At 44.6% G+C, this 17,500-nt stretch overlaps 1 protein-coding gene across 3 annotated transcripts in view; it reads right to left on the reverse strand.

Moving 5' to 3' along the window:
* Positions 1-17,500, reverse strand: part of psen1 (presenilin 1) — a 41,184-nt gene that overhangs the window by 3,009 nt on the left and 20,675 nt on the right. For all 3 annotated transcript variants that reach the window (XR_005037839.1, XM_036955389.1, XM_036955388.1), the window contains exons 3-9: positions 16,955-17,238; positions 15,946-16,087; positions 14,331-14,398; positions 13,755-13,975; positions 10,079-10,177; positions 5,714-5,818; positions 5,206-5,391 (exon numbers count right to left, since the gene is read on the reverse strand). Coding sequence is in view for 2 of the 3 variants with exons in the window: in XM_036955389.1 (XP_036811284.1) it covers positions 5,206-5,391; positions 5,714-5,818; positions 10,079-10,177; positions 13,755-13,975; positions 14,331-14,398; positions 15,946-16,087; positions 16,955-17,238 (1,105 nt within the window). In the remaining variant the exon portion in view is untranslated. The remainder of the gene's footprint in view (positions 1-5,205; positions 5,392-5,713; positions 5,819-10,078; positions 10,178-13,754; positions 13,976-14,330; positions 14,399-15,945; positions 16,088-16,954; positions 17,239-17,500) is intronic.

A 17,500-nucleotide genomic window follows, 5' to 3' on the forward strand; every position in this document is an offset into this window, starting at 1 on the left:
CCTAACCCTGTAACCCTAACCCGGTAACCCTGACCCTGTAACCCTGACCCTGTAACCCTGACCCTGTAACCTGGTAACCCTAACCCTGTAACCCTGTTACCCTATAACCCTGTTACCCTATAACCCTGTTGCCCTATAACCCTATAACCCTGTAACCCTGTTACCCTGTAACCCAATAACCCTGTTATCCTATAATTATGCTACCCTATAACCCTGTTACCCTATAACCCTGTAACCCTGTTACCCTATAACCCTGTTACCCTATAACCATGTTACCCTATAACCCTGTTACCCTATAACCCTGTTACCCTATAACCCTGCTACCCTATAACCCTGTTACCCTATAACCCTGTTACCCTATAACCCTGTTACCCTATAACCCTGTCACCCTATAACCCTACTACCCTATAACCCTGTTATCCTATAATTCTGCTACTCTATAACCCTATAACCCTGTTACCCTATAACCCTATAACCCTGTAACCCTATAACCCTGTCACCCTATAACCCTGCTACCCTATAACCCTGTTATCCTATAATTCTGCTACCCTATAACCCTATAACCCTGTAACCCTATAACCCTGTAACCCTATTACCCTGTAACCCTATAACCCTGTAACCCTATAACCCTGTAACCCTATAACCCTGTAACCCTGTAACCCTGTAACAACCCTGTAACCCTATAACCCTGTAACCCTATAACCCTGTAACCCTATAACCCTGTCACCCTATAACCCTGTTACCCTGTAACCCTATAACCCTGATTCAACCCTGTAACCAATTAGACTCCAGTCTACATTGAACCCTCGTTCACACCCCCTGGGAAACACAGGACAAACCTGACAGATTCTTGTTCAATCGTGTCCGTCGTGATGACGGATAAAAATTATTTTTGCTGGCAGAACCTCTGTGTAAACATGGCTGTTTCCCACGGGGGACCACAGGATGCCACAACACGGGGGACCACAGGATGCCACAATACGGGGGACCACAGGATGCCACAATACGGGGGACCACAGGATGCCACAATACGGGGGACCACAGGATGCCACAATACGGGGGACCACAGGATGCCACAACACGGGGGACCACAGGATGCCACAATACGGGGGACCACAGGATGCCACAATACGGGGGAACACAGGATGCCACAACACGGGGGACCACAGGATGCCACAATACGGGGGACCACAGGATGCCACAATACGGGGGACCACAGGATGCCACAATACGGGGGACCACAGGATGCCACAATACGGGGGACCACAGGATGCCACAATACGGGGGACCACAGGATGCCACAATACGGGGGACCACAGGATGCCACAATACGGGGGACCACAGGATGCCACAATACGGGGGACCACAGGATGCCACAATACGGGGGACCACAGGATGCCACAATACGGGGGACCACAGGATGCCACAATACGGGGGACCACAGGATGCCACAATACGGGGGACCACAGGATGCCACAATACGGGGGACCACAGGATGCCACAATACGGGGGACCACAGGATGCCACAATACGGGGGACCACAGGATGCCACAATACGGGGGACCACAGGATGCCACAATACGGGGGACCAGAGGATGCCACAATACGGGGGACCACAGGATGCCACAATACAGGGGACCACAGGATGCCACAATACGGGGGACCAGAGGATGCCACAATACGGGGGACCACAGGATGCCACAACATCCTAAAACAGCACCTTAGACACACAGAGCCTTCAGAAATCTTTTCCATTGTTTGTTGTTGTTACCGCCTGAAGTAAAAATTGGATTCAATAGAGATTGTTTTGTCACTGATCTACACACATATTACCCCATAATGTCAAAGTGGAATTATGTTTTTAGAAATTTGTACAAATGAATTCCAAATGAAAAGCTGATATGTCTTGAATACATTTTTCAACCCCTTCGTCATGGCCTAAATAAGTTCAGGAGAAACATTTTGCAAGTCACATTAATTGCATAGACTCACTCTGTGTGCAATAATAGTGTTTAACATGATTTTTGAGTGATTACCTCATCTCTGTACCCCACACGTACAATTATCTGTAAAGTCCCTCAGTCGAGCAGTGAATTTAAAAAAAAACACAGTCAACCACAAAGACCAGGGAGGCTTTCCACTGCCTCGCATAGAAGGGCCCCGATTGGTAGATGGGTAAAAATAAAATAAGCAAACATTGAATATCCCTTTGAGGACGAGGAAGTTATTAATTACACTTTGAATGGTGTATCAATACACCCAGTCAATACAAATATACAGGCATCCTTCCTAACTCAGTTGCCGGAGAGGAAGGAAACGGCTTAGACATTTCACCAGGAGGCCAATGGTGACTTTAAAACAGTTACAGAGTTAAATGGCTGTGACAGGAGAAAACTGAGGATGGATCAACAACATTCGAGTTACTCCACAAAACAAACCTAATTAACAGAGTGAAAAGGAAGCCTTTAGAGAACATAAAATATTCCAAAACATGCATCCTGTTTGCAACAAGTAATACTGCAAATAATGTGGCAAAGCAATTCACTTTTTGTCCTGAATACAAAGTGTGATGTTTGGGGCAAATCCTATACAACACATTACTGAGTATCACTCGTCATATTTTCAAGCATAGCGGTGGCTGCATCATGTTATGGGTATGCTTGTAATCCTTCAGGAGTTTTTCAGGATAAAAATAAAACGGAGCCAAGTACAGGTAAACTCATAGGGGAAAACCTGGTTCAGTCTGCTTCCCACCAGACACTGAGAGATGAATTCACCTTTCATCAGGACAATAACCTAAAACACAAGGCCAAACATACACTGGAGTTGTTTACCAAGACAGTAAAATGTTCCTGAGTGGCCGAGTTCCAGTTTTGTCTTAAATCTGCTTGAAAAAAATCTATGGCAAGACCTGAAAATGGTTGTCTAGCAATGATCAACAATGGTTGTCTAGCAACGATCAACAATGGTTGTCTAGCAACGATCAACAATGGTTGTCTAGCAATGATCAACAACTAATTAGAATTTTTTTTTTAAAGAATAAAATGTGCAAATGTTGCACATTCCAGGTGTGGAAAGCTCTTACAGACTCACCCAGAAAGGCTTACAGCTGTAAACACTGCCTAAGGTGATTCTAACAAGTATTGCCTAAGAGGCTTGAATACTTATGTAATCAAGACAGTGTTTTATTTTTCATATATATTTCTTTACAAAAAGGTTTGAATTTTTCTTCCACTTTGATATGAGTATTTTGTGTTGATCGTTGACAAAAAAAAATGTACAATACAAAAATATAAAGCCCAGGGGTATGAATACTTTCTGAAGGTACTGTATGTGAGAATGCTGTTGATTGGCTACAGCTCAGCGTTCAACACCACAGTGTCATCACTAAGCTAAGGACCCTGAACACCTCCCTCTGCAAATGGATCCTGGACTTTAACGGGCTGCCCTCAGAGTGGGCAACAAAACATTCACCACGCTGATCCTCAACACGGGGGCTCCTCAAGGGTGCGTGCTTAGTCCCCTCCTGTACTCCCTGTTCACCCACGACCGAGTGGCCATGCACAACTCCAAAACACACCATTAAGTTTGTTTGGCTTGATCACCGACGACGATGAGGGAGGAGGTCAGTGACTTGGAAGTGTAGTGCCAGGACAACAACCTCTCCTTCAACATCAGCAAGACAAAGTTGTTTGTGGACAACAGGAAATGGAGGTATGAGCGCCCCCCTCCCCCCCGATCCACATCGACAAGGCTGTAGTGGAGCGGGTCTAGAGCTTCAAGTTCTTCAGTGTCCACATCACTAATGAATTAACATGGTCTACACACACCGAAACACAGTCATGGAGAAAGCACGACAACACCTCTTCCCCCCTCAGGAGGCTGAAAAGGTTTGGCCCTCAGATCCTCAAAACGTTCTACAGCTGCACCATTGAGAGCATCTTGACTGGCTGCATCACCGCCTGGTATGGCGGCAACTTGGCATCCAACTGCGAGGCGCTCCAGAGGGTAGTGCCCAGTACATCACTGGGGTTGAGAGCTCTTTGCATTCCAGGACCGCTATACCTGGCGGTGTCAGATGAAGGCCCTAAAAAAAGACTACAGACACCGAAGTCATAGTGCCGATGCACCGAGTCTGGAACCAACAGGACCCTGAACACATTCCACCACCAAGCCATAAGACTGCTGAAGAGTTAACCAATAGCTAGCTACCTGAACTATCTGCATTTACTCTCTTGACCCATCACATACGCTGCTGCTGTTTATTATCTATCCTGTTGTCTAGTCATTGTATATATATCTACCTCGTACCCCTGCACATTGAGTCAGTACCGGTACCCCCTGCACATTGAGTCAGTACCGGTACCCCCTGCACATCGACTCAGTACTGGTACCCTGTGTATATAGCCAAGTTATTACCTCGTACCCCTGCACATTGAGTCAGTACCGGTACCCCCTGCACATTGAGTCAGTACCGGTACCCCCTGCACATCGACTCAATACTGGTACCTTGTGTATATAGCCAAGTTATTACCTCGTACCCCTGCACATTGAGTCAGTACCGGTACCCCCTGCACATTGACTCAGTACCGGTACCCCCTGCACATCGACTAGGTACTGGTACCCTGTGTATATAGCCAAGTTATGACCTCGTACCCCTGCACTTCGACTCAGTACTGGTACCTCCTGCACATCGACTCAGTACTGGTACCCCCTGCACATCGACTCAGTACTGGTACCTCCTGCACATTGACTCAGTACTGGTACCCTCTGCATATTGACTCAGCACCGGTACCCCCTGTATATTGACTCAGTACTGGTACCCCCTGCATATCAACTCAGTACTGGTACCCCTGTATATTTACTCAGTACTGGTACCCCCTGCACATTGACTCAGTACCGGTACCCCCTGCATAATCGACTCAGTACTGGTAGCCCCTGTATATTGACTCAGGACCGGTACCTCCTGTATATTGTCTCAGTACTGGTACCCCCTGTATATTGACTCAGTACTGGTACCCCCTGTATATAGCCAAGTTATGACCTCGTTGGTAACGGTCGTGCGCCCTGATTAGGAAACGACATGGCAATTGTTTTAACTAAATGGCACGGGGATTGTTTTAACGAAATTGCACGGGGATTGTTTTAACAAAAACGTGACAAATACAATTGTATTTTTTTATTGCTGTTCAGTTCTGTACTCACTCTCCTCGTCATCATCGTCCATTACGGGTGGTCTGGCAGAGGGGAGTTGTTGGATCTCCCGTCGGGTCTCGTCTGTGGACTGAAGGGGTCCCAGCTGATGCTCCTGATGCCCCATCCAGTTAGGGGTGAACCCTCCGTCATCCTCCGGGGGGCTGAGAGGGGCCGGGCCTAGAGCCAGGGTTGGGGCTGGGGGGCATGGAGAAGTCAAATATTATACATGAGGGGGCGGTGAGCCCAGGGCTAGATAGGGCTGCTGCAGGGGCGGGAGAGAAGAATTGAGATATTCTTAAAAACCGCTGGAGATGCCATAGAAAGAGGCATGTTTTGGTGTTCAATTGTGACCCAGAGATGGAGGAGCTGCTGATGGGAAGGTAGAAAATAATTATGACATTACAAAAACGCTGAAGAAAATAATCATAATTTTGGGGGTGCAAGCGAGGCCAGGGCCTAAAGGAGGCTAACGGAGAAGGTAGAGAGGAATTTAAACGACCAGACACTACAGACTCACATTGACTCTCAACCTGAGTGATGGGAGCCTCTGTTGAGTTCTTCCTGGTCATTGGTCTGTGTCCGAGGCCAGTGTCTGCCATGTTGACCAGCCACACCATGGTCGCTGGGAATGGAGGGACAGGATGGTACAGTAGACATTACATTACTCGGCAGCTATGGGCATTCATGTTTAAGGCAAACAACAACAACAACATCTTAACTGTATAGCAGATTCACTGCCTGTCTGAAAGCATGTGCTAGCTAGTGAAAACATATAGCATAGATAATACTAACAGGCAACACATGAGTTTCCAATCAATGACATATAATACCATATCCATCAACATATCATAATACCATATCCATCAACATGTCATAATACCATCACCATCTACGTGTCATAATACCATAGCATAATACCATATCCATCAACATATCATAATACCATATCATAATACCATATCCTAATACCATATCCATCAACATATCATAATACCATATCATAATACCATATCATAATACCATATCATAATACCATATCCATCAACATATCATAATACCATATCCATCAACATGTCATAATACCATCACCATCTACGTGTCATAATACCATAGCATAATACCATATCCATCAACATATCATAATACCATATCATAATACCATATCCTAATACCATATCCATCAACATATCATAATACCATATCATAATACCATATCATAATACCATATCATAATACCATATCCATCAACATGTCATAATACCATATCATAATACCATATCATAATACCATATCCATCAACATGTCATAATACCATATCATAATACCATATCATAATACCATATCCATCAACATGTCATAATACCATATCATAATACCATATCATAATACCATATCCATCAACATGTCATAATACCATATCATAATACCATATCATAATACCATATCCATCAACATGTCATAATACCATATCATAATACCATATCATAATACCATATCCATCAACATATCATAATACCATATCATAACACCATATCCATCAACATATCATAATACCATATCCATCAACATGAATACCATAATTCATCAACATATCATAATACCATATCCATCAAAATATCATAATACCATATCCATCAACATGTCATAATACCATATCATAATACCATATCCATCAACATATCATAATACCATATCATAATACCATATCCATCAACATATCATAATACCATATCCATCAACATATCATAATACCATATCATAATACCATATCATAATACCATATCCATCAACGTGTCATAATACCATATCATAATACCATATCATAATACCATATCATAATACCATATCATAATACCATATCATAATACCATATCCATCAACATATCATAATACCATATCATAATACCATATCATAATACCATATCATAATACCATATCATAATACCATATCATAATACCATATCCATCAACATATCATAATACCATATCATAATACCATATCCTAATACCATATCCATCAACATATCATAATACCATATCATAATACCATATCATAATACCATATCCATCAACGTGTCATAATACCATATCATAATACCATATCATAATACCATATCATAATACCATATCATAATACCATATCATAATACCATATCATAATACCATATCCATCAACATATCATAATACCATATCATAATACCATATCATAATACCATATCCATCAACATATCATAATACCATATCCATCAACGTGTCATAATACCATATCATAATACCATATCATAATACCATATCCATCAACGTGTCATAATACCATATCATAACACCATATCCATCAACATATCATAATACCATATCATAATACCATATCCATCAACATGAATACCATAATTCATCAACATATCATAATACCATATCCATCAACATGAATACCATATCCATCAAAATATCATAATACCATATCCATCAACATGTCATAATACCATATCATAATACCATATCCATCAACATATCATAATACCATATCATAACACCATATCCATCAACATATCATAATACCATATCCATCAACATGAATACCATAATTCATCAACATATCATAATACCATATCCATCAAAATATCATAATACCATATCCATCAACATGTCATAATACCATATCATAATACCATATCCATCAACATATCATAATACCATATCATAATACCATATCCATCAACATATCCTAATACCATATCCATCAACATATCATAATACCATATCATAATACCATATCCATCAACGTGTCATAATACCATATCATAATACCATATCATAATACCATATCATAATACCATATCATAATACCATATCCATCAACATATCATAATACCATATCATAATACCATATCATAATACCATATCCATCAACATATCATAATACCATATCCATCAACGTGTCATAATACCATATCATAACACCATATCCATCAACATATCATAATACCATATCATAATACCATATCCATCAACATGAATACCATAATTCATCAACATATCATAATACCATATCCATCAACATGAATACCATATCCATCAAAATATCATAATACCATATCCATCAACATGTCATAATACCATATCATAATACCATATCCATCAACATATCATAATAGCATATCCATCAACATATCATAATACCATATCCATCAACATATCATAATAGCATATCCATCAACATATCATAATACCATATCCATCAACATATCATAATACCATATCCATCAACATATCATAATAGCATATCCATCAACATATCATAATACCATATCCATCAACATATCATAATGCCATATCATAATAAGCTCCTGACTAACAGTCATTGTACTAGCGTTGCTTCCAGAGGCAGTTTGTAACTCAGTAGTGAGTTTTGCAAACGAGGACAGACAATGTATATGCGCTACGCGCTTCAGCACTCGGCGGTCCTGTTCTGTGAGCTTGTGTGGTCTACCACTTCACGGCTGAGCCGTTGTTGCTCCTAGACATTTCCACTTCACAGTAACGGCACTTACAGTTGACCGGGGGCAGTCCCAGCAGGGCAGAAATTAGATATACTAACTTGTTGGAAAGGTGGCATCCTATGACGGTGTCACGTTGAAAGTCACCGAGTTCTTCAGTAAGGGCCATTCTACTGACAATGTTTGTCCATGGAGATTGCATGGCTGTGTGCTCGATTTTCTAACCCCCGTCAGCAACGGGTGTGGCCGAAATAGCAGAATTCACTCATTTGAAGGGGTGTCCACATACTTTCGTATATATAGTGTACTCTATAAATGTTTTTAAACTGGAACCGGTTGGGGATCTTCAGACGACTCGTGAGGCGTCCTAGAGCAAAACTACTCACATGTACGTTTTAGTGAGGGTCTCACCTTTCCACAGAGGGGTCATGTTAGAGTGGAGGCCAAATTGTTCGGGTTGCTACAGACAGAAGGTGGCAGAAGAGGCTGTACAAACTACCAGCAACAGTGTGTGAAAACCTTGTGAGGACTTACAGAAAACGTTTGACTTCTGTCATTGCCAACAAAGGGTATGTAACAAAGTATTGAGATAAACTTTTGTTATTGCCCAAATACTTATTTTCCACCATAATGTGCAAATAAATTCATTAAAAATCTTACAATGTGATTTTCTGGATTTTTTCCCTCATTTTGTCTGTCATAGTTGATGTGTACTTATGATGAAAATTACAGGCCTCTCCCATCTTTTTAAGTGGGAGAACTTGCACAATTGGTGGCTGACTAAATACTTTATTGCCCCACTGTACAGACAGAAGGTGGCAGAAGAGGCTGTACAAACTTCAGACGAGTCTTGTGACGCTGTTGTGGGGGTCGTAGAGCAAAACGGAGAACACCGTCGTGTTTGTGAGGGTGATCTTTCCATAATAGTTTGTGGGCCAAACCGTTTGTGAGATCCCGAAAATCACATTTCACCGCAGATGTAGGAAGGGGCGACATTAAACTGACGGGGATTTCTCTATGATGCTAATAAAGTTTTGGCGGGGGGCTCGAACATCGACTCATGGATCGTGTGCAATTCAGAGAGGGAATGGGCAAGAAATAATATATAAGTGCCTTTGAACAGGGGGTATGGTAGTAGGTGCCAGGCGCACCGGTTTGAGTCAAGAACTGCAACGCTGCTGGGTTTTTCCACACAACCGTTTCCTCTGTGTATCAAGAACGGTCCACCACCCAAAGGACATCCAGCCAAACTGACACAATCATAGCTTTCACCTGGTCAGTCTACGCCATGGAAACACCAGGTGTTCCTAATGATTTGTCCGCTCGGTGTATATGTAATACAGGTTACAGGTGTTGATGTACGAGAGGGTGACGTGCGTCTTACAGGAGTAGATGAGAGCAGGGAAGATGGGTTCGTTCCTCTCCTGAGCTGTCTCCACTAGGATACGTAGAGGACCTTTGGGGCAGAGCACTGCTAGCAGATCTATGGAGGGAGAAACAGGGGTCGTATTCATTAGGGCACTGCTAACAGGGGTCGTATTCATCAGAGCACTGCTAACAGGGGTCGTATTCATCAGAGCACTGCTAACAGGGGTCGTATTCATCAGAGCACTGCTAACAGGGGTCGTATTCATCAGAGCACTGCTAACAGGGGTCGTATTCATCAGAGCACTGCTAACAGGGGTCGTATTCATCAGAGCACCTCTAGCAGATCTATGGAGGGAGAAACAGGGTCGTATTCATTAGGGCACCTCTAGCAGATCTATGGAGGGAGAAACAGGGGTCGTATTCATTAGGGCACCTCTAGCAGATCTATGGAGGGAGAAACAGGGTCGTATTCATTAGGGCACCTCTAGCAGATCTATGGAGGGAGAAACAGGGTCGTATTCATTAGGGCACCTCTAGCAGATCTATGGAGGGAGAAACAGGGTCGTATTCATTAGGGCACCTCTAGCAGATCTATGGAGGGAGAAACAGGGTCGTATTCATTAGGGCACCTCTAGCAGATCTATGGAGGGAGAAACAGGGTCGTTTTCATTAGGGCACTTCTAGCAGATCTATGGAGGGAGAAACAGGGTTGTTTTCATCAGAGCACCTCTAGCAGATCTATGGAGGGAGAAACAGGGTCGTATTCATTAGGGCACCTCTAGCAGATCTATGGAGGGAGAAACAGGGGTCGTATTCATTAGGGCACCTCTAGCAGATCTATGGAGGGAGAAACAGGGTCGTATTCATTAGGGCACCTCTAGCAGATCTATGGAGGGAGAAACAGGGTCGTATTCATTAGGGCACCTCTAGCAGATCTATGGAGGGAGAAACAGGGTCGTATTCATTAGGGCACCTCTAGCAGATCTATGGAGGGAGAAACAGGGTCGTATTCATTAGGGCACCTCTAGCAGATCTATGGAGGGAGAAACAGGGTCGTATTCATTAGGGCACCTCTAGCAGATCTATGGAGGGAGAAACAGGGTCGTATTCAGTAGGGCACCTCTAGCAGATCTATGGAGGGATAAACAGGGTCGTTTTCATTAGGGCACTTCTAGCAGATCTATGGAGGGAGAAACAGGGTTGTTTTCATCAGAGCACCTCTAGCAGATCTATGGAGGGAGAAACAGGGTCGTATTCATTAGGGCACCTCTAGCAGATCTATGGAGGGAGAAACAGGGTCATATTCATTAGGGCACCTCTAGCAGATCTATGGAGGGAGAAACAGGGTTGTTTTCATCAGAGCACCTCTAGCAGATCTATGGAGGGAGAAACAGGGGTCGTATTCATTAGGGCACCTCTAGCAGATCTATGGAGGGAGAAACAGGGTCGTTTTCATTAGGGCACCTCTAGCAGATCTATGGAGGGAGAAACAGGGGTCGTATTCATTAGGGCACCTCTAGCAGATCTATGGAGGGAGAAACAGGGTCGTTTTCATTAGGGCACCTCTAGCAGATCTATGGAGGGAGAAACAGGGGTCGTATTCATTAGGGCACCTCTAGCAGATCTATGGAGGGAGAAACAGGGTCGTTTTCATTAGGGCACCTCTAGCAGATCTATGAAGGGAGAAACAGGGGTCGTATTCATTAGGGCACCTCGTGGCAAAATGTTTTGTAACAGAAAATGTAAACAGGCATTTGTTATTGTACAGTTCAGATAACACACTGAAACAAGGAGAAGCTTTCTTCCATTTGGTGCCTAATGAATATGACGCAGAGCTTTGAGTCAGGATAGAATAGTGTTGGAGACAGAACAGAGGGTGCTTTGAGAGAGAGAGACCAAGTAGAAATATTTCATCTGAGTTAAAGAATGTCTGAGACTGACTGGGTGTAAACTCTTTATCAACACCAACTAAAGGGAGAACACAGACGGAACCAGGACAAGTAGTGTTGGACCCAAAACACAAGGCTCTTTGGGACCGAGACCAAGTAAAAATATTTAATCTGATTTAAAAGACATTTCTGAGACTGGGTGGGTGAAAACTCTGACCACCAGCACTGTTACCCCCACCAAACCAACATGGACCACCTTTACCCCCACCAAACCAAACCTAAACAGACCACTGTTACCCCCACCAACCCAAAACAGACCACTGTTACCCCCACCAAACCAAACCTAAACAGACCACTGTTACCCCCACCAACCCAAAACAGACCACTGTTACCCCCAATAAACTAAACCTAAACGGACCACTGTTACCCTCAACAAACCAAACCTAAACCGACCACTGTTACTTACCCCCACCAACCCAAAACAGACCACAGTTACCCCCACCAAACCTAAACCGACCACTGTTACTTACCCCCACCAACCCAAAACAGACCACTGTTACCCCCACCAACCCAGAACAGACCACTGTTACCCCCACCAACCCAAAACAGATCACTGTTACCCCCACCAACCCAAAACAGACCACTGTTACCCCCACCAACACAAAACAGACCACTGTTACCCCCACCAACCCAAAACAGACCACTGTTACCCCCACCAACCCAAAACAGACCACTGTTACCCCAAACAAACGTAAACCGACCACTGTTACCCCCACCAAACCTAAACAGACCACTGTTACCCCCACCAACCCAAAACAGACCACTGTTACCCCCACCAACCCAAAACAGACCACTGTTACCCCCACCAACCCAAAACAGACCACTGTTACCCCCAACAAACCTAAACAGACCACTGTTACCCCAAACAAACGTAAACCGACCACTGTTACCCCCACCAACCCAAAACAGACCACTGTTACCCCAAACAAACGTAAACAGACCACTGTTACCCCCACCAACCCAAAACAGACGACTGTTACCCCCACCAACCCAAAACAGACCACTGTTACCCCAAACAAACGTAAACCGACCACTGTTACCCCCACCAAACCCACCAAACCTGCACTACTTTAGACCAGGGCCCTATTCTCTATATAGTACACTACTTTAGACCAGAGCCCTATTCCCTATGTAGTGCACTACTTTAGACCAGAGCCCTTTTCCCATTTGGGAGAACGCTTTGGGAAGGGGCAGCTTTAAGAGGAAATCTGGTCCTATCTAAGGTTGTCTAAATTAAGAATGTCTTAACCTCAGCTGTCATGACTTTCTATACCCCCCCCCCCCTCCCCCACTTCCTGTCTCAGATGGGTGTTTCCTGTTTGTCGACCAGTCAGATCCTTCCTTTCAACAACAACAACGGTCAGGAAATCTAGGTGCTGCCCTGAGTCTCGTCTGAAGAGGACTTGAGATCGATAGAGAGCAGTAAAACAAATAGAGCAACTAGAGAGATAGGTCATCTTCACAAAGAGGAACATGGGAGGGGCTGTGTCCCCATCTCCTTTGTCCTGAAGTGTACACTCATTCACGACATTCCACATGTCTAAAACTATTGTATCGGTAGAGGCATGGGCTAGAGGGAGTTTCCACCATGTTTCTTAGACCAGCTTTTTCCTTTCAAGTCAAAGAAGGGAAGTGAACAAGTGTACACTTTGGGCAGAAGGAGAGATAATTGGGGCCGTGGCTACAGTCTCACAGTGAGAGACCTGTAGTATACAAGCCAAAGACTCAAGCCGGAAGTCTCACCATAGACCGATATGACGGCCAGGATGAGCCAGGCGGTCCACTCAGGAAGGTACTTGATGAAGACCAGAGCCATGAGAGCAGAGATCATGATGAGGTAGGCCTGCTGCAGACGGAGAGGACCCTTCCAGTGGATACAGATCATCCCTACCACGCCGAAGTTCCAGACGATCACAGCCAAGGTGATCCAGTCCATCGCCACGTTGTACGTCTTGAACACTTCTCTGGGGGGAGGACAAGAGTGAGACTGTTACGTTTAGGAGTACAGAGGACAGAGGGCGGCAGGGTAGCCTAGTGGTTAGAGCGTTGGGACTAGTAACCGTAAGGTTGCAAGATCAAATCCCCGAGCTGACAAGGTAAAAAAAAAATCTGTTGTTCTGCCCCTGAACAGGCAGAAAATAAGAATTTATTCTTAACTGACTTGTCTAGTTAAATAAAGGTAAAAAAAATAAATAATAAATAAAATAAAAATCTGCCCAGTCGCACTCTTACACAGCAGATTCACCGATGACTTGAAATATATGTGATTGAAAAGAGAGAGAGAGAGAGAATAAGATATCAAAGAATGAAGGGACTCACTTGAGGTATATGAAGGAGAAGAAGAACAGGAGGAGTAGAGAGGAGAGGAACAGCCAGCCTTGGATCACCTGAAGGGACACACAGAGATCAATAACAGCCAACTGTCTGTATAACATGTTCGGCATGTCACTGTATCCAGACACACACAGGAGAGGACTGGGTAAGAGATGCTACAGCGATGAGTGACACCAGGGTTGTGTTCATCAGCCAACAAGCAGAAGAAAACAGACTGAAAAAGGGATGACTAAACGTTATGATACGTTGGTTGCAAACTGTTGTGTGCCCTAATGAATACGACCCTAATGGCATTGTCAGAGCAGCATCTCTTACCCTGCAGCATCTCTTACCCTGTAGCAGCATCTCTTACCCTGTAGCATCTCTTACCCTGTAGCATCTCTTACCCTGTAGCATCTCTTACCCTGCAGCATCTCTTACCCTGTAGCAGCATCTCTTACCCTGTAGCATCTCTTACCCTGTAGCATCTCTTACCCTGTACCATCTCTTACCCTGTACCATCTCTTACCCTGTAGCATCTCTTACCCTGTACCATCTCTTACCCTGCAGCATCTCTTACCCTGTAGCATCTCTTACCCTGTACCATCTCTTACCCTGTAGCATCTCTTACCCTGTACCATCTCTTACCCTGTAGCATCTCTTACCCTGTACCATCTCTTACCCTGTACCATCTCTTACCCTGTAGCATCTCTTACCCTGTACCATCTCTTACCCTGTAGCATCTCTTACCCTGTACCATCTCTTACCCTGTAGCATCTCTTACCCTGTACCATCTCTTACCCTGTACCATCTCTTACCCTGTACCATCTCTTACCCTGTACCATCTCTTACCCTGTAGCATCTCTTACCTTGTACCATCTCTTACCCTGTAGCATCTCTTACCCTGTACCATCTCTTACCCTGTAGCATCTCTTACCCTGTAGCATCTCTTACCCTGTACCATCTCTTACCCTGTACCATCTCTTACCCTGTAGCATCTCTTACCCTGTACCATCTCTTACCCTGTAGCATCTCTTACCCTGTAGCATCTCTCACCCTGTAGCATCTCTTACCCTGTACCATCTCTTACCCTGTAGCATCTCTTACCCTGTAGCATCTCTTACCCTGTAGCATCTCTTACCCTGTAGCATCTCTTACCCTGTAGCATCTCTTACCCTGTAGCATCATCTCTTACCCTGTAGCAGCATCGCTCACCCTGTAGCAGCATCTCTTACCCTGTAGCATCTCTTACCCTGTAGCATCTCTTACCCTGTAGCATCTCTTACCCTGTAGCATCTCTTACCCTGTAGCATCTCTTACCCTGTAGCATCATCTCTCACCCTGTAGCAGCATCTCTCACCCTGTAGCAGCATCTCTCACCCTGTAGCAGCATCTCTTACCCTGTACCATCTCTTACCCTGTAGCATCTCTTACCCTGTAGCATCTCTTACCCTGTAGCATCTCTTACCCTGTAGCATCTCTTACCCTGTAGCATCTCTTACCCTGTAGCATCTCTTACCCTGTAGCATCTCTTACCCTGTAGCATCTCTTACCCTGTAGCATCTCTTACCCTGTAGCATCTCTTACCCTGTAGCATCTCTTACCCTGTAGCATCTCTTACCCTGTAGCAGCGGTACTTGTATAGCAGCACCAGCACCATGGTCATGACTATGATGACACTGATCATGATGGTGGCGTTGAGGACTGAGTTGAGGGCTCGCTGCCCTATTGTGTCTGTGTCCTCGGGGAATGGGGTGTATATCCTGGAAAACACATCACATGTCAGACAGGTATCAACATCCTGGACAACTCATAACAGAAGATTAGACTCATCACATTGGACTCATCACATTAGATAATTTCAGAACATGTTAGTGTCAGACAACCATCAGAAATACTCAAACACCATCCTTTGTGAATCCTCACTTTGCTGCTCCTGTTATAATAATAATATTGTCTGTGTTTCTCCAGCTGCTTGATTATCTTGTCTGTGTTTCTCCAGCTGCTTGATTATCTTGTCTGTTTTTCTCCAGCTGCTTGATTATCCTGTCTGTGTTTCCAACTGATTTATGATGAACAGCCCATAGGTAAACAAACTGAACAATGTATCTTCTTCGTATGCAGGCCAGCCACATTTCCTGTACTTCTTTTAGTAAATACTGTAGATGTATGCTGATATTTCATCATCAAGGTGTTGTGTGTCGCATTATCGCCATCTAGTGGCTCTGCTAGTCAACTGCATCAACAACCCTAACCCTGGGGACAACCTGGAGCCTCGTCTCAGGGTTCCAACAACCCTAACCCCGGGGACAACATGAAGCCTCGTCTCAGGGTTCCAACAACCCTAACCCCAGAGATAACATGAAGCCTCGTGTCAGGGTTCCAACAACCCTGACCCCGGGGACAACCTGGAGTCTCGTCTCAGGGTTCCAACAACCCTAACCCCGGGGACAACCTGCAGACTCGTCTCAGGGTTCCAACAACCCTAACCCCGGGGACAACCTGGAGTCTCGTCTCAGGGTTCCAACAACCCTAACCCCCTGGGGACAACCTGGAGTCTCGTCTCAGGGTTCCAACAACCCTGACCCCGGGGACAACATGAGGGTCGCCAGAACGTCGTCGGTACTTACAGCCTCTGTCCATCGTTCTGGGTGTAGAAGCTGACGGACTTGATGGTTGCCACGACGACCACCATGCAGAGCGTGACAGGGACGAACAGCATGATGACGTGTTTGGCCCCGTACTTCAGCGTCAGCTCCTCATCTTCGTCTTCCTCACTCTCTACCACCTGGGGGGTGCGTTGTGGGGGAGCCTGTCCGTTCTGTTCCGCCCCACCCCCTCCACCCCTGGACCGCACCCCCGTCACCCCAGGCTCAGGGTGCTGGTTCTGGGTTGGTACTGGAGCCTCAGTCACCTGGAGGAGGAACAGAAGGGGACATAAATACACACCTCTAGGGTCAGTGTGCAGAACATGGAAACATTTACATTCTAGTCATTTAACAGACTCTCTGATCCAGAGCCACTACAGTAGTGAGTCATTTAACAGACTCTCTGATCCAGAGCCACTACAGTAGTGAGTCATTTAACAGACTCTCTGATCCAGAGCCACTACAGCAGTGAGTCATTTAACAGACTCTCTGAGCCAGAGCCACTACAGTAGTGAGTCATTTAACAGA

The sequence above is a fragment of the Oncorhynchus mykiss genome, chromosome 19 (assembly GCF_013265735.2).
Source record: "Oncorhynchus mykiss isolate Arlee chromosome 19, USDA_OmykA_1.1, whole genome shotgun sequence".
NCBI classification, from domain to species: Eukaryota; Metazoa; Chordata; class Actinopteri; order Salmoniformes; family Salmonidae; genus Oncorhynchus; species Oncorhynchus mykiss.